Here is a 27,217-nt window from a genome sequence, read left to right as displayed (position 1 = left end):
ACCACATTTATTTCTGTACAGGACTTTGGTTAAACAAATGGTATTTTTAAATGTGCTACATGAATAAAATGGATTTGGATTTGAAAAGCTACTGTAAGCTGCTCTCTGGGGGTTGAGCTCCATTAAATGTTATTTCCTGGTATGGCCCATGACAACTATTATCACTGAATGAGTGCAGATATGAATTTTAAATTAAAATTTTCTGTTTAAATTGAACAGAATTCTGATGTTTTTTAACCTCAAAATGAATTATTTGGAAAAAGAAATAGAAATTAGATAACCTAAGTTGCTGTTATAAAAGAGAATAATTTATTTGTGTTTAATAAACATAAAATTTTTTTCAGCTAATAACCTTGTTTTCAAAAGTAAAAACTTTTTTGCCACTCCAAACCTCATCTAGCTGCCTTTCAGTGTTTTCTTACTGGTATCTGGTTCCAGAGCTGTAAAACATCTATACATGCAATGTTCATTAAAGAAGATTTTTTCTGAATGATCAGTCCTGGTCATCATGAACAGGCCTCCTTATGACCAGAACCGCATCAATGCAGTGAAAGGGGGTAAATGAAATAACCAAATTGCTACTTCAGTCTCTGAGAGCTTTGAAGTGCTGTTTTCATCCATTTTGACCAAAATAAATGTGTATTTTTATGATCGCACATGTCGGGAGGTTGCTAATGGGTTTGGAATAAAAGACAACATTTTGATTCAGAATGGTGCTGGTGCTACAGACACCTTTTTTTTTTTTTACTTTAGCTCATTTTAAAGCCAGACCACTGCTACTCCCCTATCATTGGTTGATCAAGTCAAAGATGATGACCCACTCTCTGTTAATGCCTATCTGCTGTCAGAGCTGATCCCAATGAACCAAATAAAAAGCTGTCTCTGTGCTGAATAGATACAGTGTCTTATTCTGCTCCCTTCTGTTGGGCATTATGGAAATACATTCAAGTGAAAGATTGAGGCCAGCCAAGGCTGCTCTCCCCTCCACAGGAGAAGACTTCGCTGTTACTGAAGGTAATTTTATTTACTAACTAGGACAAGCTGCTGGACAAAGCCTGAGAAACTGTGAGGTGAAAGGCTTTTTTTACACACATGTTTAAAATGTTATTTATAATGACTCAAGCTTAAATGTAATTTTAAAACCTGAATGTCTTAGGCATCCCCCATGTTGTGACACAACAACGGAAGTGCTAAAACACTGCACATTAAATGCAGAATATAACACCTGCAGAGCCTCTGCAGAAGTCTCTCTGATATCATTCTCATAAATTATGACAAAATAAACTAGAAAACACACATTACTTACATAATTATGAGCATAATGCCTACCTTTCATGATATAACTGCTAAAGGTCTCTGCACTCTGCATTTAGAATTTACATGGCATGTACACAACTGCTAAATACTGAAAGGGGCTGTTAACAAAACTGTGATGACTGTGTTATTATTTACTCTCATACGCAGAGAATATTTTACTCCCTTTAGTTAGGTAAAGAGTTTTTTACAATATGCTGTTGATACTATGATGTTTGCTTGTAATTTATCAGGTAATGTCAAAACATATTCTGATAAAGAAAAAAGATACATTACATTATCATCATCATCTATTCATTATCTATAACCGCTTGTCCTTGCAGGATTGTGGGGGTGGCTGATACTTATCTTCAGCAGCCATTGACGAGAGGCGGGGTAATGATGGACAGGTCACCAGTCCATCACAGGGTATATATTACATTAGATTTTGCTAAGGATTAAATCCACCTGCAGTTCCAGGGTCAGTAAATATTAAAATCCATGTAACACCGGTTGACTGTGTACACACTGGAAAAAAATATATGCAGAAAAAAGATTTTTTACGCAAAGTGCCTTGAGATATATGTGTTGTGAATTGGTGCTAAATAAATAAACTGAATCGAATAGAACACTGCCCTCCTGATTCACACACACACAAACACATTCAGTGTTCAAAAATAGATACTTTATATGAATTCACAAATTGGCCAATGTAAGAATGTCGATTCTTTAATGTCTACAGCATAGACTCTTATAGTCAATTATTTTTTTCCAATCTCAAACAAAAACAAAATGTAAAAGTTTAATCTGTTCATAAACCATTAGGAAATTTACTACAATATGCCAGCAGTCCAATCTTGACTCTAAGACAGATGATTGTGCAAAAACAAACATCTTTACAGAATTTCTTCACTTGGTGCAGCAGTACATTTTTATTTGTTTTGTGTAATTGTTTTAGTCACGGAGGTGCTACAGAAAGAACCCTTTTAAATATAAGCAGGGCATCTAGGTCGCCAAAAATATTTTCAAACCTCTACATTTTTCTTGTGTAATGACTGGAATAGAATAGAATAGAATAGAAAATTTGATTTTGAAGGCAACCAAATCCAATATTTAAGGCATTATTGGTGAATTCAGACTATGATGTTTAATGTATAAAATTGGACATATGATATTATATTGTATTGTATTACCTTTATCACTCTAGATGTGCTTTTGAGGCAAATAATGGGAAGGAAGATCACATCTAAGTATTTATCATCTTTTATTATAAATTATTTAAACCTCAAGTCAGACGCTCTGGAAGATCCTCCCTGTAAAATAGATTGTGACAGTCCTCTCAATATTTAATGTGATGTATGAAGATTTAAGCCAATGTGGGACATTGTCCAATCTGTGTTACCCTTTAAGAGTTGCTTGTTAATATTGTGTATTTATCGGCATTTGTCTAAATAGTAAATAATTTCATTCTTATCATTGTTACAAACTAATAAACATCTTTCCCAGTGATGATCCTAGCCTCAAACCCTGTTTGTTATTTGAAACATCCATCGTTACAAAAAACATAATGAAATATAGCTGAAAAGCTTTGTAGGAAGTATTTTACACAATGACCTCATGCCGGCCTATTAACACAGCTCCCAGCACTCCTCTATGATTGAAAATAGAATTATAAAAAAAATGTGTATTTATAATATAAGAAACATCTTTTGTAGGCTGATTGGCACTAAATACAAAATGCAAAGATTGAAGTGAATGTTTTTTCCTTCAATAATCCAATAAAGCTGTCTTCTGGTTCAGTTGTGGCATGACTGTTGAAACTGAAGTTATAATGGACCCTGTTGCTGAACTGACCTAATCTGTGTGGAAAATACTCAGCATGAAAAGCAATTTAAAACCTTTAATATTTACTTGTCTTTTTATTAACAGTTGTATTAGCAGTTTTTACCCAAAACACAGTTATGTAGTAGTAGCAGTAATAGCAGTAGTAGTTGTAGTATTTATTTATGTGTCCAAGTTGAATGAGAAATGGAGCTTTATAAAGAGGAATGGGGAGCAGCACACTGGGACCGTCCTGCTGCCCGATGACTAACACCAGTGGCTGACAGCTTTTGTGTAAACAATCTTCCTTTTTCCTCAAACAGAACACTATTTGCCCTTTTGGCAGGGAGCATGAACTGATAATGAGAGCTATTTACACTGCTGTAAAAACTTCCGATTTTATCTGTTGCAGATTCTAAAGGGCTCTTAAGATCTCGCAGATGAAAAATGCCTTGTTGCGGAGGTGTGTTTAAAGCCTTCCCCAAGGTCTCTGCTGGCTGTTGTCTCCATTTGTCTTCTTGGCGTCTTTGTACACTTGGCAAGTCCAAAACGTCAAATGTTATTTTAAAACTTACTTCCTCTGTTAGGCGGTTATAAATTTTGTCCCTTTTAGAAGGGAAACTGATGGAGCATAAAGGACACAGGCACCCTCCTGCTCGTTTAGGGGGTTTAATATATGCCTGTTTCCATGGTAACTATCTCCTTGGTCTTTGCTAAAGCAGTCACCTGACAGAGGTCCATTAGTAACTGTATCTGCTGCCTGCGTGAAATGCATGTGTATTAGTGCATAAAGGCTGGTAGACTAAATAGGACATCTGTCAGATTGTCATTTTGCCACCTTTAAGTGATGCCTTCAAGTCTCCTCAGGCAGACGCTTAGTGTTTATTAAGACTGTCTTCGTTTGTGTTTGATGGAAACTCTATGGTAAGTAGTGTGAGGTCTATTTAGAATGAAAAAAAAAAAAAAACACAAGGCCTGCAAAGCTAAATAAACATGAGCTGAAAGGTAAACATTTAAAAATAATATGTATGAGGTTTTATGAGTTAAAGTTAACATGAATCATTTTGATTCACTTGTAATAAAGTGTTTAAACAAAAAAAGGTTTTTAATTGAGAAAATATAGAAGCAAAATTATTTCTGATCATTTGAAAAAGCTCTAGGATAATTTATAAATAATAGCATGTTTAGCAGAGGACTTCAAATACCCATTGATTTCATCAAGCTTCTAGTGCAGACGTGCAACAAAATTGTACTTAGTTTACCAAAAAAAACAAAAACAACTGTATCTGTGTCCAAATGTTGAAATAAAAAAGCAACAACTGAAAAAAAGCCATTTTGATGGTAAGACTCTTAGGAGCGAAAAGACTGAGAAAAGACAAAAGTAATCCAAGGACTGGAGAAGCAGAAAGAGTTCTGCAGCATAATCCTAAATCACACAAAACCTAAATCAGAATCAGCTGAGTCAGCCAGAAAACAACCGTTAAAATAAGTAAACCTCATGCTTTTTTAGTTTAAATATTTCTTTTGGGGCCATTGATATAAAATTCACACAAAATGTTGATAGCAGCCCAAAGAATCCACATGTACACAAAAATCCCAGTAAATGAGTCCACAAGTTAAGTTCTGGGTAAACAAACTGAAATGCTACACAGAACCATGCATCGAACACATGACGAAAATGATGTGCAAAAAGTCATAAGCCAAGAAACCAGTTGAAGTCTGTCAGTATTTAGAAACTATCCCTACTGCTATGTGCAAATCAACAGAAACTGTTAGCCTATAAAAGTTTGTTTTTCATTAGAAAAGTGTTAGTAAATGATTAGTAAAAGCAAAGAGTCCTTTACAAACAAGTCTCACTGTTGCAAAACACACTAAGAGCAAAGGTTACAGTTGCGTTTCTAAACCTCTGAATGTTACACTGAGGGCCATTGGAACCATAATCTGGAATTGGTAAGAACATGATTTTCCATAAATCAACCACAGCCAGGATTTACATTCACTGCTCAAGACTCCACTGCTGAAGAAAATGCATGGTGAAGCTTGTTAAAACCTACTGCGCAAACCAGTGAAATACTTGGAGAATATAGACTGGTCATATGAGGCCAAAGCTGAACTCCTCAGATGTCTTTGAACACACCATGTTTGGAAGAAGAATGGTTCTGCAAATCACCCCAAAACTGCCATGCCAAAAGTGAAGTTACTAGATTTGAACATTATGTACATTCTAACCTGTTTGCATGGTTCTGGCAGACTTCCTATTTAAAGGAAAGGATGAATCAAGAACTGTACCAGGAGAGCCCTAATAAGAATCTGTAGATGAAACAAGTGCGAATTTTCAAACAAGAGAATAGTCCCAAACACACCGTAGGGAAGCACTTAATTTGTTTCAAAGAATTATAGTTAAACTGTGCAAATGACCCAGTTAATAATCTGCCTTTTTTCCCTGACACTTCAAGATTTGCAAACAGTTTGTGTGTAAGAATGGGTCTCAGTCACACCAGAGCAATGCATGTGACTAGTTTCTCTATACAGGAGGCATTTTGAAGTCTGCTTTTGAATGATGGTGTCGGTGAAAGTCATGCCATATAGATTCCTGCAAAGCAATCTGATATAAAAGATACTTGGTTCATTTTTGTTTTATTCACTGTAAAGAACTTTGGTAAATTTTTGGGATGTTTTAAAGTGATTGATTGATTCATTCATTCATTCATTCATTCATTCATTCTTACTGGACTATTCTCTAAATAATTTCCTGGTTTAACTCTGGCAAATGATTATTTGTTTTACCTGCAGCCCTTCCATGTTTTGTGCAGATGTTTTATTAAAATGACAACCAGCTGAAATAGTCCTGCACTGATTTTAGCAGAAATTGTTCCTCAGAACCAAGGGAACACCTGCAAAAGGCAAAATGAAGGATTTTACGTGTGAAATTTAAATCTTCATCTCTCATTAACCCCTAGATTTACCTAAAGGTTTAATTCAAAATGCATTATAGCTGTTAATGCAAAATAAGTCAATAACAACATTATGAATCTGAAAACGATTACAACAAAGTAAATGTTATTTTCACTTAGGAGACTTGCTTTAGCAGTAAATTGTATCAACTCACAGCAGTGCATAATTTTAATAAAAAGGTTTAAAAGAATAAAAACAAGAGTCCATTCTCTCAGTTTCACTTCTAATAAGCGTTCTTATGTCTCTTTATCATGTCTTGTAGTGGGGATTTTTCAAGCTGCTTTTTCATAAAGAGAAATTGCATGTTATTTTTTTTTTTTTTGTTTACTTGTTTTTAGCTAGCCCTATGATTTAGACAGGTGTTTTGTTTTGTCCCATGTTGAAATTGGTTTATTCAGTATGTAAATCAAAAGTAAACTAAGAACTTCTTGTTGTAGATTTCCAGAAAGCATGCTATGAACAACATGTTTCCTTCTTGGTAGTATACTTTATGTGTTTCCATCTACTTTCATGTATAAGGCAAAAGTTGGACATATTAGTTGCTTTGCACAATCAAAAGCAGGACAGGTGATTTGTGCAGTCATAGCTAGAAGAGGACACAGAGCACTGTCTTTGTACTTGAACATTTTCTAATATATGTGCAAAGACTTTTATTAAGAATGCTTTTGGTAAACTCTATCTATGTGTTCTCATTCCTGTTTGTTTAATGAGCATGAGTTAGAAACCACAGCAACAGTCGCTGTAAGGTTTTGACCTAGTTGACATTTACTACAATTGGTCACTGTATGGTTATGATAAAAACAAACCAGCTACTCTTTATGCGTTTGCATTTGTTTTTAACTGAAGTAATCAGAAGAATTTCTGGATTCTTTTCTAAGGTTTCAAAATCTAACACTTGCTTCAAAATGCTGTTTTATTAGTTAGTTAAAATAATATGTTTGCTTGTCCACTGACAAGTGCTGAACCAAACAATGCATCTACAAAACAGGGTTTGTTGAAAGCTAGAAAGGTAAACACTCACCGGCCACTTTATTAGGTACACCTTGCTAGTACCGGGTTGGACCCCCTTTTGCCTTCAGAACTGCCTTAATCCTTGGTGGCATAAATTCAACAAGGTACTGGAAACATTCCTGAGAGAGTTTGGTCCATTTTGACATGATAGCATCACACAGATGCTGCAGATTTGTTGGCTGCATCCATGATGCTAATCTCTCGTTCCACCACATCCCAAAGGAGCTCTATGAGTCCAGTGAACTCATTGTCATGTTCAAGAAACCAGTCTGAGATGATTTGTGCTTTATGACATGGCACGTTATCCTGCTGGAAGTAACCATCAGAAGATGGGTACAATGTGGTCATAAAGGGTTTCCTGTTCTTAGCTGACAGGAGTGGCACCCGGTGTGGTCTTCTGCTGCTGTAGCCCATCCGCCTCAAGGTTTGACGAGTTGTGCGTTAAGATAATGGTTTTCAACTAGTTGCTTTACTGATTATACTGTAGATGTAAATCCCAAAAACTGAAGCACCTAACAATGATATAGTTTATGTTGAAAATTAAAATGTAGTGTTTACAAAACACCCTGCCAATAAAAAAAAAACAATTTTCAGTCACCCAAAACTTCTGGATCTGAAGCCCAGCCAAGCTGACCAGTGCAGTTCCACTGTCCTCTCTTGCCCCTGGGTTAGTTTAGTGCAAGTGAATGGTTCTTCAGAATTGATTGGGTATCAATTTCTTAAAAGACTATGAATGAAATAAAGGATTTGCTGAAGCAAATATGAATTTGACGGCAGAGGAAAAGCATGTAAGAATTCATAATAAATTGAATTTCTTATTTATTGAATTAATTGCTTTTATTTTAAATAGAATTATTTTAAATTCTGTTGTTGCTGTTTTATTCAAACTTACCTCTGTATCAGCTTCGTTTACCACAGACTGTGTGTGTGATCTGTGGAGCCTGATGCAGATCAACCGACAAGCCAGAAAAAAGACGCCAAGAAACCATGACCCGCTTCAAATAAAAGACCCTCATTTACATAATGAGGCAAAAACGCAAAGAGAACATGAGCTGGAAGAAATGAACAGGTGGAAACTGAGACTTCAAACTGAATAACGCAATAAAACAAATGGCTCACAAGCTCAAGAGAAAAATGTAAAAAATGAGGGTAAAAAAAAAGAGTGACATTAAAATAGAATCCAGGACAAAAAATACATTTCTCAGTGTTCGGTAGGCTAAATAAAATCGAAGAGGAATCAGACAGATGTAAAACATTACAAGTCAAGGTGCAACAAGATTTCTTATTTAAGATTTATAGACAAAAATTATAATGATGAACACATACATGACTTATAACATTCTAGTGCATTTCTTGTTTTTCCTTTGAAAATGAGCACAGACGCTGAGTGCAGGATTGGTTTCATTAAAACCTCTTCCTGTGCGTGAATGGACCGACTGCAGGGATGGGCTCAGAACTTGTGGTTCTGATAGGTAGTGAGAGGCTGTTCGCTCTGTTCAGCTGATCATGTTTGACCCACTGCTCTAACATTTCACATCGATTACACGGAACAATGTGGCTCTAACCTGCTGCATGTTCTGCTCCTCAGTCGAGATTGTTGAGCAGATCCCCTCTGCTGCTGGAAACGTCTCACACATTGATCTTTTCCTACTATCCATGCAGCTTTGGAAGAGCTCTTTTGCTTTCAACTGACTTGTGTGATCAGATTAGAAACTGGACTTAATCCCGCAGCGGGATTTTTTCAATATTCCTAATGTAGCCTACATTCTATTGGCTGAATTTGACAGATGTCTAAACCTCTTCAATCCAATCCGGGTGATATTTTCAAGCTGTGAGAGCTCACGCAGCTCAGGATGCTGCCCGAAATATAAAAAATGGGCTTTTAGTTGGAGTGTGTTTTATCCCATAATAATACACTCATTCGCTCTGCTGTTACATTGTCTTACACCATATTTATATCATTTACATATTGGGATAAATAAACTCACCAGATTGCAAAAGCACACACATACGATCTGACAAAGTGATGCTGGCCAGAGCCTGGCGCTTTTCTCCACACCTCCATCCAAGCCCGCAACAGCAGCCCAGTTAAAGCCCGGACAAATTCTCCATTCTAAATCTGGTCGATGACGTCTCTCTGCGCTGCAATCTAAGTTGGCCCATGTAGGATAAAATCTTCGGTTTTGTTCTTGTTGTAAAATTTTCTGTAGTCCCAACAGCTTTTGAAAAGAACAAAATATTTGACCTGATAAATCTCGACTGTTTAAGCCTGCGGGTTATAGAGCAGACGGGTGGCGTCCTGATATAGACTAGCCTATAAAGGCTGTAAAACAATCTGGGCTAAAATAGTCAACAAACTCAATAAAGCAGACTGCAGTAACAGTTACTGATGTAACAATTAGATATTTCGGAGTTTTGAGAAACTCACCGCAGAGGCCCCTCGGTTGAGTTGTTATATTTTAAGCAAAGCCATATTTTATTCTGATGTGGTGCTTCGACTTCGAACGGATAGTTTGAAGTTACAGAAGCCGTAGGCCCAAATGACCAGCCGAACCATCCCATCTTCAACACGTCCGTCCAGTCTGTGGCAGAAGACAAGAACAACAGTATATGGACCTCTTGTGACCTCTGCTGGACAATCCGAGACACTACACCGTGTTGGAGCTCTACTACCAGGCCAGGCTTTTCCTAAGGTCACTTAGGATTCATTTATTTGCTAAATGCCAGAATATTTTTCAGGAGAACTTTTTATTTATCATCACTTTCTTTAAACTCTGAGGTTTGCATACTCTATAATTACCAGATAGTGATATCATGACTTTGTACATTTCTGATAGGTTAATCTAAGAAACGAGTTTTGGAGAGGCCCAGTCAAAGTCCTTGAATCTGTGAAGTGAGCTAAAGATTAGGGTGATGACAATGATGGCCTCCAACCTCAGAGACTGGGATCTCTTCGCCAAAGATGAGAGATCCAAATACGAGTGGAAACATGGAAAAACTGGCTCAGCAGTCAGAAAAGGATCTGATAGAAGTCACAGAAATAAAGATTTTCCCACTTATTTCCACTGAGTGTTTATTGAGCGTTTAAATCCTTTTCAACATGACATTTTTAATAAAATGTGAAAAAGGGGTTTTCTTTCGTAATTGATACTCCCTTTTACATCGTCTAATTGTCTTTTAAATGATATACAGTGCTGTGAATAAATGTTTGCCCCCCCCTCACAGATTTTCTCTGTTTTTTCTTATCAAAAAAATAGATATGGTGCTTTTGTATTTTCTCAGGTTAATGTTAATGTAAATTTGGTGGATGATCTGAAACATTCAGGTGTGACAGAAAAAGCAAAAACAAGAAATCTGTAAGGGGGAAAACATCTTTTCACAGCAGTGAATGTCTCATTTTCTATAAAAGCCAAACCTCCAAGTTGGATAAAAATACGTTTAAATACAAACTTGTCAAGGGTATGAATACATTTGGGCTTAACTGGATTTCAAGTGTGCTCAAGAGTAGCATTACTTCAAAATAGTTTTACTCAAGTAGAAATAAATAAAAAAGTCATTATACAAAAATACTCAAGAAAGAGTCACAAATTAGTTGGTAAAATAGTACTAACTGTTAGATCATCACATCTGATTTAATAACAGAAAGAAATATGAAGTTATGTGCAAATTCTGGTATTTTAAAGAATAAAATAAAAAATGTGTAAAAATAAATAACAAAATAATAAATTCATGTAAAAGAAATACACAGTTCCAAATCAACATTTTTACAACATAAGGCTTTTAAAACCAGTACTTACAGAATGTCCTGTTTTTATGTTAGAACACTGGAAGTACTACCATTGACAATACTGTTTACTGTATATATTCACTTTTACTGTATTCCCTCTTGACCTCCAAATGCCACAGAGAGGCTCAGCAGACAGAAAATAACTCTAGAAAATGAAATTTGTGTTCAAACAAAAAGTCTCACTTTAACATAAACTTTAAATGCAATTTTAGAAGAAGTTTTTTTTAAGTTACTCAAGTAACTAGAACTGTGTACATGTAACTAGTAACAAACTGCTTCCTTTGGTGACATTATGGGAAAATCTAATGAAATCAGCTAAAAAAACAGAAAGAGAACTGTGGACCTCCACAAGTCTGGTTCATCCTTGGGTATAACTCCCACATGTCTGAAGGTATCATGTTCATCTGCTTAATCAATTATTTACACATATAAACAAGATGGAAATGTCCAGCTTGCATACTGTTTAGGAAGAAGACAGGTGACGTGTTCTAGAGATGAACATGTTTTGGTGAGAAATGGAGGATTTGTGAAAATATTGTCTGTAGCAGGGTAGAGAGTGGAACTGTGAAAATGAGTCCTGTACCTACGTAGGCAGAATGGCATCCCAGAGAGGAAAAATGATTTACTCAACAGTGACATAAAAGGCAAAAAATTACAGTTCACAAATGTGCTCATGAACAAAGATATACATTTTTTGAGACATGTCTGTGGTGTGATGAAACTAAAACTGAGGAGTTCAGTCATGATGACCAACATCAAAAAAGGGGGAAGTTTTAAAGCCTGAGAAAAACATCTCAACTGTGAAGTACGGGGGTTGCAGCGTCATGTTGTGTTGGTGTTTTGGAAGGACAGGTGCACCTTGCAAAATATATGGCATCACGAAGAGAGAACATTATGTTGAATATTCAAGCAACATCTTAAGCCATCAGCCAGGAAGTTCAAGTTTTAACCCTAACAATGATGCCAAATTAGTTATAAAATTACATAAGCAAAGCAAAGTCGATGTTTTGAAGAGACCATCACACAGCCATGATCTTAGTTGTATAGAAAACATGTGAGAAGAGCTGAAAAGGTGTGTGTGAACTAGGCAGTTTTGTCAACTCTGTCAGGAGGAATGGGTCAAAATTCCACCAAACTGTTGTGAGAAGCACGTGGAAAGAAAGCCAAAATGTTCGACCCAAGTCATACAGTTTAAAAGACAATTATACTAAATACTAAGAAAATGTATGATAACATCTAGATGTAAAGACATTCGACAAAATCTATATAGTTAAAAATGACCTAGAAGAGAAAATGTTTGGTCTGATTTAATGTCAATTGGTGAGGAAAAAGAAACTGTTGTGAACTTTACATGATCTTTCATCAGACGAGTACGATATAAATATTATGTGTTGGAAATGAAGATTCAATTCATTCTTTGGTGGATTGAAAATAACAAGGAGTGTCAACTCCATGCAGACAGTCATGGTCTTCTACTCATCAGACTGTTTAATGCTATTCCCATTGCCGCCAGCAGGGGGAGACATGTAAGGAGCACTAACAGAAGCTGAAAGCGGAATCCATGAAGCAGACAGTCCTGCTCTTCAGCTCAGATTCACTCATTAAACTGCAGACAAAAGACTGAAGATCGTAAAGAGATGGAGGTACGTTTAAAACTTGTTTCAGGCCCGCTGAGCGGCAGCTGCTTTTTTATTTGGAATAAAAACTGAAAGTAAAATGTACCCCACTGATACTACCGTTAAACGCAGGTTTAATCCGCACCCAGACCCCCCCAGCTGGTGATCGGGGTTGTTTTTAAAAATGCGATAAGAAACGCATTATATATATACGCACTATGTCTTTTTATGTTGGTGGAAAGGGCGACAAGTATGTCAGGTAACACGGAGACAGGACTTCCTGTGGGGACATTAGCCTTCCGGTATAAAACCCTGTTGTTCCTGTTTATCCCTTCTCTCCATTATTATCATCCTGCATTTTTCCTGGAAATGAATACCAGCTGAGTCCTTGTTCTTAAAACGTGTAACGTTTTTATCGGCGTTGGTCGGTTTGTAAAACATCTCAAAAAGTTTGAACATTTTCAGACAAGGTGCGCTTTAAAACATGAAACGGATTTTTAGGTTTTGGTGGTGGTGGATCCAGGAGGATTCTTTCTCATTGCCAGAACCGGGTTGCTCACCCTGTCAGCAGCGGACGTGTATTAGTGTAGACCAGTGTTACCCTGGTCCTTCATATTTGAGATGTCACTGTTCCAGTACACCCGATTAAAAGGACTTCCTCAGGGTGCCTTCAAGTGCCACAGAAACCTTTTCATCACTCATTCATTGAAGTCAGATGTGTGGCAGCAGGGAAACATTTGGGACATGGGCCCTGAGGACCAGGGTTTAGAAACCCTGGTGTAGATCTTGGTGGAGGTCTGAGTCCTTTTTTGGTTCAAACTGTCAACAGCGTGAGGATGCTCAGGGTGCAAACCTGGAAGGCTTCAGAACAACGCCTGAGGCTGAATGAATGAGTTGTGATAACTTTAGCATTTTCATTTAGTTTTACTTCTTAAGACAAACATGTCAAATTTATTCAAATCCTGTTCATTTTAAATTCCATTTCATTCATGATCCCAAAGTTCAACCCCATCCAAGTCAGATCCAGTCCAAGCCAGTTGGTAAAGGGTTTCTAGGGAAACCAGCAGATTACATTGATTCTTCACTTGGATGCATCCATCATCCATGCTGATGAGTGACATTAATTCATCATTCCACATCTTTTATACTACAACATTTAAAAAATGTTTAGAGTTACACTTCAATTTATAGGCAGATATGGATCCGTTAACGTTTCAAAACTAGCATCCACTGAGGATTGTCGATGAGCTCCACTTAGATCAGGAAAATCCACATGCAGCATAAACGGTTAATGCCATGAAAAGTGTTTGTGCTCTAAATAATCTGCACAACTTTTACAAAACTGCTACTTATTATAAACACTGAACTTTTAAAGAACTATTTTTAACAGACAAAATCACAGTGAGTTTTCTACTGAAACATTTATTTAATTATCTTTACATCTCCTGTAGTCTTGTAAAATGACCTCGATCAATTGTTCTCCAGGCTTTTTTGAGCATCTCTTTTCTTGGACTTTGGTTGCATGTACATTCAGTTTCAGTTCAGCCGTACATCTTCAGCCACTTTCCTACTGGAAGCCTGTCACAAAGACACGATACTGGGGTTTACAAGTGTAGAGCATGTGCAGAAATCAATCAAATGACAAACATCAAAATGGAACACAAATAGACTTATAGTGGTTTAAGTTGTGTCAATGATTGATATTCTCTATGGAGGACCGATCCTGACAAAATTAAAAATAAAAGCAGAAATATATATATTTTCTTTTTCCTTACACATGCTTTTGTTCTTTTGACATTTCCTCGTCTCTCTTTTTCCTTTACCGTATGCATTTCTGCTTCATTATGCAAATGAGGAGGGCTGCCTTCTTCTCTCCAGCTCCTCTCCTATTGGTCAATATACAGGAAGTAGGAGGATCCATGTGCAGGCCGAGGGTGTGTCCTAATTCAGGGGCTGGATCCTTCCAAGTTTGTACTTGTGGGCTGATTACATCACAGCGCTGCGCGTAATGTCTGTCAGATGCTGCCGACAAATGTGTCCTTCTTTTGCCCGATTTGAAGGATGCGTTGTGAGTATCCTTCGTGGTCCATCTTTTCCCATGATTCATTGCGGGTCGAAGCGTTTTGGTCAAACAGGGCAGCCATGGCGGACCATAGTGGCAAAAGCTGTGAGTAAACTATGAAAAATTATACTTTCTGTGACACAAATGAACTTTTACAATGTTTTTAGTGCGGGAATATAACTGTGTAGACGTGAAATATCTGCTTGATTCATCAAGACATCGCTTAATTTCAAACGTGCTCCGACGTGTTCGCAGTTTTCCGCTCCCACCGTAGTAACTGCCGGTTTGCCTCGCCAGTCCTACCGGCGGTGGGGCGAGCTAGTCCGGTAGAGATCGGACCGGACTATCGGTACTGAGCTCCTGCTGCCAGTCATCACAGTGAACGTTTAACACAAGTGATTTCTAACAGTTTATGTTAGTATTAATTTAATATATTGTGTCATTTGTTCATGTAAGTTGATTTGACATTACAGGTGATATTAAAGTTAACCTGAATAAATGGATGATTTTATGTAATCTTACCGTATCGCTGGAGAGTGTGATTGAGAATAAATAAGCTTTTAAATATTCATTTTTGATGAAGAAATGTGCTATATGTGTTTTTAAAAGTATATTTATAATTCAGCTAGCATTATAATTCATGATTCCAGGTACAGCTGAAGAGAAATACACTTTCAAATGCATCAAGTCTCAGTAAAGAAGTGAAAAGTTTGAAAGGGTTTGTTTTAGGCATTTGCATAGAAATATTTTAATATGTTCTGTAAATTAAGACAAATGGAAAATTAAAAAAGACTTTTTTTACACTGATATTAAGCAAGATGGTTGTTTTTATTGTTTAGGTACAAAGCAGCAGACGGGTCAGTTTATTAAACTCAGGGGTGAGAACCACCACCTTTTTACTGGAGCTAAAAACTCAGCCATCGTGGCTTGGAGGTACAATAACTACATTATTTACAGTCAGTTTCTGTCCAGTTTCAATAACTCCTATCTTTCTAATTTTCATAAATATCCATCCAGTGATTAATACAGGTCCTTCTCAAAATATTAGCATATTGTGATAAAGTTAATTATTTTCCATAATGTAATGATGAAAATGTAACATTCATATATTTTAGATTCATTGCACACTAACTGAAATATTTCAGGTCTTTTATTGTCTTAATACGGATGATTTTGGCATACAGCTCATGAAAACCCAAAATTCCTATCTCACAAAATTAGCATATTTCATCCGACCAATAAAAGAAAAGTGATTTTAATACAAAAAACGTCAACCTTCAAATAATCATGTACAGTTATGCACTCAATACTTGGTCAGGAATCCTTTTGCAGAAATGACTGCTTCAGTGCGGCGTGGCATGGAGGCAATCAGCCTGTGGCACTGCTGAGGTCTTATGGAGGCCCAGGATGCTTCGATAGCGGCCTTTAGCTCATCCAGAGTGTTGGGTCTTGAGTCTCTCAACGTTCTCTTCACAATATCCCACAGATTCTCTATGGGGTTCAGGTCAGGAGAGTTGGCAGGCCAATTGAGCACAGTGATACCATGGTCAGTAAACCATTTACCAGTGGTTTTGGCACTGTGAGCAGGTGCCAGGTCGTGCTGAAAAATGAAATCTTCATCTCCATAAAGCTTTTCAGCAGATGGAAGCATGAAGTGCTCCAAAATCTCCTGATAGCTAGCTGCATTGACCCTGCCCTTGATAAAACACAGTGGACCAACACCAGCAGCTGACACGGCACCCCAGACCATCACTGACTGTGGGTACTTGACACTGGACTTCTGGCATTTTGGCATTTCCTTCTCCCCAGTCTTCCTCCAGACTCTGGCACCTTGATTTCCGAATGACATGCAGAATTTGCTTTCATCCGAAAAAAGTACTTTGGACCACTGAGCAACAGTCCAGTGCTGCTTCTCTGTAGCCCAGGTCAGGCGCTTCTGCCGCTGTTTCTGGTTCAAAAGTGGCTTGACCTGGGAATGCGGCACCTGTAGCCCATTTCCTGCACACGCCTGTGCACGGTGGCTCTGGATGTTTCTACTCCAGACTCAGTCCACTGCTTCCACAGGTCCCCCAAGGTCTGGAATCGGTCCTTCTCCACAATCTTCCTCAGGGTCCGGTCACCTCTTCTTGTTGTGCAGCGTTTTCTGCCACACTTTTTCCTTCCCACAGACTTCCCACTGAGGTGCCTTGATACAGCACTCTGGGAACAGCCTATTCGTTCAGAAATGTCTTTCTGTGTCTTACCCTCTTGCTTGAGGGTGTCAATAGTGGCCTTCTGGACAGCAGTCAGGTCGGCAGTCTTACCCATGATTGGGGTTTTGAGTGATGAACCAGGCTGGGAGTTTTAAAGGCCTCAGGAATCTTTTGCAGGTGTTTAGAGTTAACTCGTTGATTCAGATGATTAGGTTCATAGCTCGTTTAGAGACCCTTTTATTGATATGCTAATTTTGTGAGATAGGAATTTTGGGTTTTCATGAGCTGTATGCCAAAATCATCCGTATTAAGACAATAAAAGACCTGAAATATTTCAGTTAGTGTGCAATGAATCTAAAATATATGAATGTTAAATTTTCATCATGACATTATGGAAAATAATGAACTTTATCACAATATGCTAATTTTTTGAGAAGGACCTGTATACTTCTTTTGGTTTTCCCTCTTTCCTTTTGCTTGTTTAGGACAATTCTGGAGAAGATGGACCAACAGGGGAAGGTCACTCCCTTTGCAAGACAACACAATGTGGGACAATTTGAAAAAGAAATATAAAGTTTGTTCAGAAGTTCTCATGTCGCACACAAATAAAAAATATTTCTAAAAGTCTTGTTGGTTTCTCTGTTTAGTCAACTCTTCTTTTCTTCCATCTAACTTTAGGATTGTAAGTATCCAGGGTCAGGAGAGGGAGTCAGTGAAAAGCCCACTGCTGCTACTTGGCCCTGGTTTGTCCTTATGGATGAGATGTTGGGACAGAGGTCTTCTACAACGCCTCCTGTCCTGATTGCCTCCATCCCTGAGGACACTCCAGGGCCAAGTGGAGCGGTGGGCAACCAGATGGAGAAGGAAGACAGTGAGCCAGCAGGAAGGGGTCAGAAAAGAAAGAGGGACAGAGATGAGGAGATAATGGAGTTGATCAGGGAGGACATGAGGCTACAGAGAATGGACAGACTGTTTTCCATCTTAGAAAGAATGGTACTGAAATAAGATGCTATATAAGAAATATTAAGTTTTGTTCAGATTGTTTCTTAAAGTTTTAAGATGTTCTAATAAATTTCTAAATAGTTTTTGTCACTAGTTATTTCCATTTGATCCAACAATACATCAACTTCATTTAAAGTTATAAACAGAATTTATTATGAAAAATACAAATAGCATTTTAAACAGAATGAGGGAAGAAAACATTCAAACAGATCAAGATTATAAGACAAAAGGCATAAAATAAAACTATGTACAAGTATTTATAATGGAGACAGCAGGATCAACCTGAGTGACCAGTTCCTGGATCAACCTCTTCCACAGAACAAAGAGGCAGATGTCTTTCTGAACAGAAAGTCTCTGGAGATGTGACTAAATCTTTCACAAGGTCAGAGACTTGGATGGATGCTGCAACTGAGACCTGTGTATGTTAATCACTGGATGGATATTTATGAAAATTAGAAAGATAGGAGTTATTGAAACTGGACAGAAACTGACTGTAAATAATGTAGTTATTGTACCTCCAAGCCACGATGGCTGAGTTTTTAGCTCCAGTAAAAAGGTGGTGGTTCTCACCCCTGAGTTTAATAAACTGGCCCGTCTGCTGCTTTGTACCTAAACAATAAAAACAACCATCTTGCTTAATATCAGTGTAAAAAAAGTCTTTTTTAATTTTCCATTTGTCTTAATTTACAGAACATATTAAAATATTTCTATGCAAATGCCTAAAACAAACCCTTTCAAACTTTTCACTTCTTTACTGAGACTTGATGCATTTGAAAGTGTATTTCTCTTCAGCTGTACCTGGAATCATGAATTATAATGCTAGCTGAATTATAAATATACTTTTAAAAACACATATAGCACATTTCTTCATCAAAAATGAATATTTAAAAGCTTATTTATTCTCAATCACACTCTCCAGCGATACGGTAAGATTACATAAAATCATCCATTTATTCAGGTTAACTTTAATATCACCTGTAATGTTAAATCAACTTACATGAACAAATGACACAATACATTAAAATAATACTAACATAAACTGTTAGAAATCACTTGTGTTAAACGTTCACTGTGAAGACTGGCAGCAGGAGCTCAGTACCGATAGTCCGGTCCGATCTCTACCGGACTAGCTCGCCCCACCGCCGGTAGGACTGGCGAGGCAAACCGGCAGTTACTACGGTGGGTGCGGAAAACTGCGAACACGTCGGAGCACGTTGGAAATGTTGGAGTTGTCCTCCTAAACTCCTGCGTGTTCGTTTATTTGGTCAAAGCATCTTAATTCTGCACGAGAAAAACTAAACTTAAATGTCTAAGAAAACTAAACACGGACAAGAGGTTGAAGCTGATTCACCCGGCCGGGGAGAGAGGTGATGCATCTGCGTAGTCAGGAACACATCTGTTCTTCTCTCCCCTGCACCGTTCTTTTATTGAACACACACATACTACAGGAAATATACATTTTACATTTGTTGTGCAGCCCTTCTCAGTTTTCTCACACATTCTTTTGCTGAAGGTCAGTTTCTCACACGTCTTCAAGAATCTTCAGTGAGTACCATGCCTCCTTAATCCACTATCAGCTTCTCACGATACAGACAGAAAACACCTGCAACCTTTAACCTTGAATAATAAACACTCATCGTATGACCACACTAGAAGCTACTGTTTAAGGATTTTTCTAACTCTCAAAAGCATAACTAAAAACTCCTAATAATAATCAATCTATAAGCAGCAAATCCCAAATATATCTTAGCTTTAGCTACTAATGATAAGACATTTATATTTCCACAGAAATTAAGCGATGTCTTGATAAATCAAGCAGATTTTTCACGTCTACACAGTTATATTCCCTCAATAAAAACATTGTAAAAGTTCACAGAAAGTATAATTTTTCATAGTTTACTCACAGCTTTTGCCACTATGGTCCACCATGGCTGCCCCTGTTTGACCAAAACGCTTCGACCCGCAATGAATCATGGGAAAAGATGGACCACGAAGGATACTCACAAGTCATCCTTCAAATCGGGCAAAAGAAGGACACATTTGTCGGCAGCATCTGACAGACCTTCCACGCCGCGCTGTGACGTAATCAGCCCACAAGTACAAACTTGGAAGGATCCAGCCCCTGAATTGGAACACACCCTCGGCCTGCACATGGATCCTCCTACTTCCTGTATATTGACCAATAGGAGAGGAGCTGGAGAGAAGAAGGCAGCCCTCCTCATTTGCATAATGAAGCAGAAATGCATACGGTAAAGAAAAAAGAGAGACGAGGAAATGTCAAAAGAACAAAAGCATGTGTAAGGAAAAAGAAAATATATATATTTCTGCTTTTATTTTTTATTTTGTCAGGATCGGTCCTCCATAATTCTCATCACTGCTTGTATCAGCTTCTCCACCCATCTTACCGTCACACACCATCAGCCATATTCTGGCTCAAACATACAAGGCAGAGGCCTGGCATCAGGAATACTTGTATTATGGTGAAATCCTGCATTGGAAATTCATAATTTTTGCATACATCTTATTTTTTTCATAACAATTGCAAAGTTGAAAAGAAAATGTACCTCTGGCCATTTACTTTAAAAACTCAGATAGGTTGAACCTACTTCGTAATACTGGACCCTGGTCCGGTAAAAGGACTAGACTGAGCAGAAAAAACAGCCAAATAAAATAAAAGTGACTAACAAAGCCTGGAGGCATATTAATCTGTCTCAGAAACAGAAATGCAGTTCATCTGACCTCAGATCTGGCTCTTCTAAATAGCTGAATAGGTTTTAATGTAATGCGTAGCCAGCAAAGCAAGTCAAATACAACTGTATATTATACTTCATTAAGGTGGATGTATTAAATAACTTCAGCTGTCAACTTCTGTTGCAGATTTTCACAAACATTACTCTGATCATTGATGAAACAGGATTTGAAGACAGAGAAGGACTGAAGAGGATTGTTACTAGCTACAATCATAAGACAAGTGGTTCCTGTTACAGAGTGAGGGGAAGCTTTGATGTGCTGGGCCAGCTTGTAAAGAAACTGTCAACTCTCAATGCTGCAACACATCCAACACCTGTGAACAGCTTTGTTATGGACTACATTTACAAAAGATGTGCTGAAAAACTGGGGAAAATTCATGGTCAGAGTGTTGTCATTGACTTCAGAGCTGCAAACAGTGACCCCCAGGACACAGGTCAGGTGACCTTCAGAGCACGGAATAAATCATACTCTCCTGACAGGGTACATTTGGACTTTGTGAGGCAGCGGTTCATCACTTTCTACCAGAGAACTGCTTCTGACCTGCATCAAAAAGATCTCCATCTGGCTCCGCAACAATGTGAGGACCTGCAGAGAAGGTTTCCACTCTTGCTTTTCAATCGAGGCCCCAGCAACACCACAAAAATCTGTGGACCTTTTGCACATGTGCATAAACTGGAAGAGTATGTTTCACAAAATTTCAAGAGTTCAGCCAGCGGCCCAGCTAAGAACGTTCCAGCAAGCAGTCAAAGCTTTAAATCAAATGCTCCTTCACTCAAACACAGCAAACCTCCTGAAGACGAGTCATGTCCAATCTGCATGGAGCTGATCCCACCTGAAAAGAAAAAGGCCCTGCAGTGCAAGCATTCTTTCTGCAAAGACTGTCTCCAAAAAGCTTTTGTCTACAAGCCTGTTTGTCCAATCTGTGGAGAGGTGTATGGCACTCTGGAGGGAACACAGCCTGATGGAGGAACAATGGACATCAAGAGGACCGCTGACTCCTTACCTGGATATGAGAATCATAAAACAATAGTCATCAATTATCATATTCCAAATGGTATTCAAAAGGTAGGAGCACAGTTGCACAAATGGAGGTTAGATATCCCCCAATCTAAGGCATGGAAACACATGCACCATGCTTGGTTGGATCTTTGGGATTAAATAACCTGGGTTTGCACAAAGGGGTGATGTTGAATTTCAAAGGTTACTATTTGTAACCTTTGACCTTTTAAATCTGTTTATGGGTCAGAGAACCATGCCAATGCTACCAAGCTAGAATTCAGTTTGATCTTGATACCAAATCATTTAGATATATTGGCATTTTATGAAGTTTGTGCACACTCACTTAATTGTGCTTTAGTTGCAAGTTGAAAACCCAGTGATATTCTGTAATTGTGCTCAGTGCCCAGGTTGGTTCTAATTAGCAACATGAGCCAATACCAATATACACTCCTCAAAACAATTAAGGGAACACTCAAATAACACATCCTAGATCTGAATGAATGAAATATTCTCATTAAATAGTTTGTTCTGTATAAAGTTAAATGTTCTGACAACAAAATCACACAAAAATCATCAATGGAAATCAAATTTATTAACCAATGGAGGCCTGGATTTGGAGTCACACACAAAATTAAAGTGTAAAAACACATTACAGGCTGATCCAACTTTGATGTAATGTCCTTAAAACAAGTTAAAATGAGGCTCAGTATTGTGTGTGACCTCCACGTGCCTGTATGACCTCCCTACAACACCTGGACATGCTCCTGATGAGACTCCTGAGGGAACTCCTCCCAGACCTGGACTAAAGCATCCACCAACTCCTGGACAGTCTGTGGTGCAACGTGACGTTGGTGGATGGAGCGAGACATGATGTCCCAGATGTGCTCAATCGGATTCAGGTCTGGGGAACGGGTGGGCCGGTCCATAGCTTCAATGTCTTCATCTTGCAGGAACTGCTGACACACTCCAGCCACATGAGGTCTAGCATTGTCCTGCATTAGGAGGAACCCAGGACCAACCGCACCAGCATATGGTCTCACAAGGGGTCTGAGGATCTCATCTCGGTACCTAATGGCAGTCAGGCTACCTCTGGCGAGCACATGGAGGATCGTACGGCCCTCCAAAGAAATGCCACCCCACACCATTACTGACCCACTGCCAAACCGGTAATTCTGAAAGATATTGCAGGCAGCAGATCTCTCTCCACGGTGTCTTCAGACTCTGTCACGTCTGTCACATGTTCTCAGTGTGAACCTGCTTTCATCTGTGAAGACCACAGGGCGCCAGTGGTGAATTTACCAATCCTGGTGTTCTCTGGCAAATGCCAAGCATCCTGCACGGTGTTGGGCTTTGAGTACAACCTCCATTTGAGGACATCGGGTCCTCATACCATCCTCATGGAGTCGGTTTCTAACCGTTTGTGCAGACACATGCACATTTGTGGTCTGCTGGAGGTCATTTTGCAGGGCTCTGGCAGTGCTCCTCATGTTCCTCCTTGCACAAAGGTGGAGGTAGCGGTCCTGCTGCAGAGTTGTTGCCCTCCTACAGCCTCCTCCACGTCTCCTGGTGTACTGGCCTGTCTCCTGGTAGAACCTCCAGGTTCTGGACACTACGCTGACAGACACAGCAAACCTTCTTGCCACAGCTGGCATTGATGTGCCATCCTGGATGAGCTGCACTACCTGAGCCACTCGTGTGGGTTGTAGAGTCCGTCTCATGCTACCACGAGTGTGAAAGCACCACCAACATTCAAAAGTGACCAAAACATCAGCCAGAAAGCATCGGTACTGAGAAGTGGTCTGTGGTCCCCACCTGCAGAACCACTCCTTTATTGAGTGTCTTGATAATCACCAAAGATTTCCCCCTGTTGTCTTTTTCATTTGAACAACAAGATGTGAAATTGATTGTCAATCAGTGTTGCTTCCTAAGTGGACAGTTTGATTTCACAGAAGTTTGATTTACTTGGAGTTATATTGTGTTGTTTAAGTCTTCCCTTTATTTTTTGGAGCAGTGTACATCTCAGCAGTTTTTCCATCCCAGCACTAAAAACAGAAAATAAGTCCCTGTTGATTTTTTTTAACAACTTTGAACTTGGAACCTTTGACTTCTGAGGGGGAAAAGGAAATAATAAGTACTCCAAAATCCATGTTTGAATTTCTAAGGAATGGAACTAAGGATGGGGCAATATGGACTTAAAGTTTTATTACAATACTTCCTGGTATTTATTGGGATAACGATAAAAGTAATGATAAAAAGTTATTACAGCCTTCTTGCAGTCTTTTTTTAGGCAGCTGTATGGTTGTGACTACAGTCAAAGCCCCACAAACACAAATACTACTCCTAAAAACATACTGGACCTATTATCAAACACGGCATATTCTTCAGGACACCAGTTAAATACAGAAGGTCAATTTGTTTTCACTAAACTGCAGACAGTAACTGCATTTAATCATATTTCCTATTTTATGGACATGTTTCATGATGCTTTCCTGAAACTAACCCTGAAGAAATTAATATAAAATAACAATCCCAACAACACTGTCAGATTGTATGGTTTGCAAACATCAATAAGGATTTATCATTGGCACAAGAAATCTAAATTCTTCTCACCATAATGATAAACGATAAGATCAACACCCATCCCTAAATGGAACTGCTACAGCAGAACCATAAATACCAAGGCCGATGTCCCAAACACTCTCCCTGAACTTTGTCACCTCTGTGATTAAGATCTAAACTACCAATCAGAACTTTGGACACACTTTCCCACTTGTGACTGGTATTGTAGATTTGAGGTAAACATAAAAATAGTGAAAGTCCCTCCAACTGGCCAAATGCCAATTTTTTTGTAAGCAGTTTGAATGCATGGCCACTAAAATGTCACAACCTATCAAATATTGCATCCAAGTAGTCCTTTGTAACTGTGATATTGCAGTGACCACTGTGATTCAATATATTGTGCAGCTGAAATGTTTCAGCCATGCACATAAACCCTTGTGCATGGTGCTTTCTTTGTGCTTGTGCAGTTTGTATCCTGAGAAAACAGTTTCTGCATCTGTTGCGAACGATCTTGCTCCTGAAGGCCTTACTGTTGAGCAGTTTTTTTTCATTGCTCAGAATGTAGCAGTTTTTTTATCCAGGCACAGCAAGATGACCACCTGAGATAAGATTTTGTACTGCAAAATAAAACCACGGTTGACTGTCTGCAGGAGGAGCATCCAAACCCTGGACAACCATTCCATGGAGTGTCCCGAACAGCCTACCTCCCAGACTCCTCAGAAGGAAGGAAGGTCCTGGAACTGCTCAGCAAAGCCTTTAAGCAGAGGCTCATCTTCACTATTGGTCGATCCAGCACCACTGGCAGGAACAATATGGTCACTTGGAATGATATTCACCACAAGACATCAATGTATGGAGGACCAACTTGGTAAGGACTTTATTTGGCATCACTTCATTTTTCCACATATATATTGAATGAGCTTTTAACACCCCTGGCCAGAAATGATTGAAACCTTCAGAACTTATTATCCATACCCGTTCTAGGCACAGACTTAAAGTGGTGTGCCTCCAACCAAATATCCTGAGCAAGTTATATATTAGTGATCATAATGTTTCATGTCCTTCGCCTTAAAAATATCATTCTTGTGAAAGTGTAGGTGCATTCATAGGATGAGACACTGAAGAAAGCTACTGTGGTCATTATTAGAAAATGGCACCGACAATGACCTGTCTGCTTCAAGCTGATGGATATGTTTTCCTTTTTCCAGCTATGGATACCCCGATCATGATTACCTCAACAGAGTCCAAGAAGAACTGAAAGCCAAAGGAATCAAATAGGAATCATGTACTTTAGGTGTCTAAATACATTAGAACTAAGTTTACACTTTAACAGTATAAAAGGAATGAGGTAAAATATTTGAAATAATTATAAAACACTCAGTATGTTGAATCTCAACAGTGTTCTTCTCCGTTTCTATCAGTAGCATTTTATGTCTTTCAGAATCACCTTTGTTGATCTTTATTAATGGAAACCAGGAACTCTATTTTCATACAACTTTACATAGTTTGAATGAAGTGTATTCAATAGACAGTCCAGTATTTCTTCTGAAAAACCTCCTGTTAAACCTTAGATGTCTTGTTCAGAATAGAACCAGCAACCTTTTAACCAGTTGTTTGTTATAAAATATGCCAGATCAGCTCATTTACATTTTCTTTAGTAATGATTAATTTTCAAAATAAAACATCCTCTGACCAGAGGCCCACTTTGGTATGAACAGTTTTAATTAGGTTTATGAATGAAACCTTCTGGCAACTAGGACGACCACTCTTAATATCTTCTGAGCAGCTTTCTGAAACCAAGCATTCGTTGATTTAGTTATGCTTGGGATCATTGTCCTTCTTGAAGGACCTCTGTCCTCACAGATACACTGACATGTTCTCCCAAGATTTCTTCATACTTTAGTGCCAGAAGGAGCAAAGCAGCACACAGCATAAGTGAGCACTGCTTTGCTTCTCTGTAGGCATGGGGGTTCTCAGCATTTGCTTCATTCTTCCGCCTTCTGACAAACCTCAGATTCCTAAATTTCCAGGTTTGTTTAATCACCTCTTCAGGCGATTTATATAGTTGACCCTTGTTCTTTTGGGTCAGTAGAGAAGCATATGTTGGAGTTCAGACATGGAGCCCTTCAGCATTCAGTATGTGCCTTACTGTGGAAACCTCAGTTCTTGGTGTCTCCAAATCTTACTGCAGGTCTTTTGAAGACTTGCCTCTCCAACAATCTGATACCAGCCATTGACAGCTTCCTCTTTCTGCCACCAGATGGCAGAGCCACTGTTCCTTCAATTACAAGTAGAAACTAGATTGATCCAAGGGACACCCAAAAAATCTTCTGAAAAGGTAACTCGATCTTGATGTTTATGTTGACTATCCAACTTCTATCTAATAATGGATGTTGGTCTATAAAATGGTCCGACAGTTTTGTAGCAGGCTAAGCACCTCAGGTGTGTAAACAAAGGACAAGATACCAGTCAGCCAGCATCGTCCCACTGAACATGTTTGGGACTAGCCTGGTTAACCATTCAGGTAACAAATGTAAAACTGTTGTTTTTTTTAGATACAGCTGCACCCCTGACTGCTAATTCAGTTGGTAGCAAAATTTGGAATTGTTCAGGTTTATTCAGAGTGAACACTGAATCCTATTTTAATTACCACTGCAGTCTCAAACCAATTCAACCCCCTGAATATAATTCTTTATAAAAACACGTGTTTGTAAAACCAAGCACACCTGATCCAACCAATCAAGGGCTGCATTAGGTGTGTTTGAGATGGAACAGACAGAAATATGGCTACATAAAGAAAATCACCCAGAAAGTTCAGAGGTTAGAAAGAAGGTTCAGGCGATGTAGAGATAATGACTCTGAACGTTCCAAGAAATCCAGCTGGAAGCAGAAGTTCAAAGCTAGGCTCAATATATGAGTTTCTTTGTTGAAAATCCTGCTTTGGAACTACACCTGATTATAAAACTACATCTAAGATTGTTTTAGTCCTAAATTGTATTTAATTATACTTTTAAAAATATTTTGTAATGTGAATAATAATTTGAGCACTAACAATGTCGCTGTTTTTGGGACTAGGATATAGTCTGCTTAAATTGCTTTTTAATATTGTGTGAAGTGATTTAGGAACAGTAATAAAAAGCACTTTGTTAATAAAATCATCTGAATTTGA

General features: G+C 38.5%; 1 protein-coding gene across 1 annotated transcript; it reads left to right on the top strand.

Moving 5' to 3' along the window:
* Window positions 1–12,358: 12,358 nt before the first annotated feature.
* si:dkey-3h3.3 (uncharacterized protein LOC100144568 homolog) lies at window positions 12,359–27,217 on the top strand. The gene is made up of 4 exons (XM_047381285.1): window positions 12,359–12,510; window positions 20,617–21,555; window positions 24,699–24,916; window positions 25,257–27,217. The coding sequence occupies exons 1-4, from the start codon at window positions 12,505–12,507 to the stop codon at window positions 25,324–25,326; spliced, it is 1,233 nt and encodes a 410-aa protein (XP_047237241.1). The 5' UTR covers window positions 12,359–12,504; the 3' UTR covers window positions 25,327–27,217.

Source organism: Girardinichthys multiradiatus, chromosome 12, assembly GCF_021462225.1.
Source record: "Girardinichthys multiradiatus isolate DD_20200921_A chromosome 12, DD_fGirMul_XY1, whole genome shotgun sequence".
Classification (NCBI taxonomy): Eukaryota; Metazoa; Chordata; class Actinopteri; order Cyprinodontiformes; family Goodeidae; genus Girardinichthys; species Girardinichthys multiradiatus.
This window is presented reverse-complemented; position numbering and strand designations above follow the sequence as displayed.

What these genes read in the sequence shown, in the direction of transcription:
- si:dkey-3h3.3 (XM_047381285.1), top strand. An exon ending in TTCCAAATGGTATTCAAAAG is followed by an intron (nt 21,556 to 24,698) that starts GTAGGAGCACAG and finishes GACTGTCTGCAG; the next exon opens with GAGGAGCATCCAAACCCTGG. An exon ending in ATGTATGGAGGACCAACTTG is followed by an intron (nt 24,917 to 25,256) that starts GTAAGGACTTTA and finishes TCCTTTTTCCAG; the next exon opens with CTATGGATACCCCGATCATG.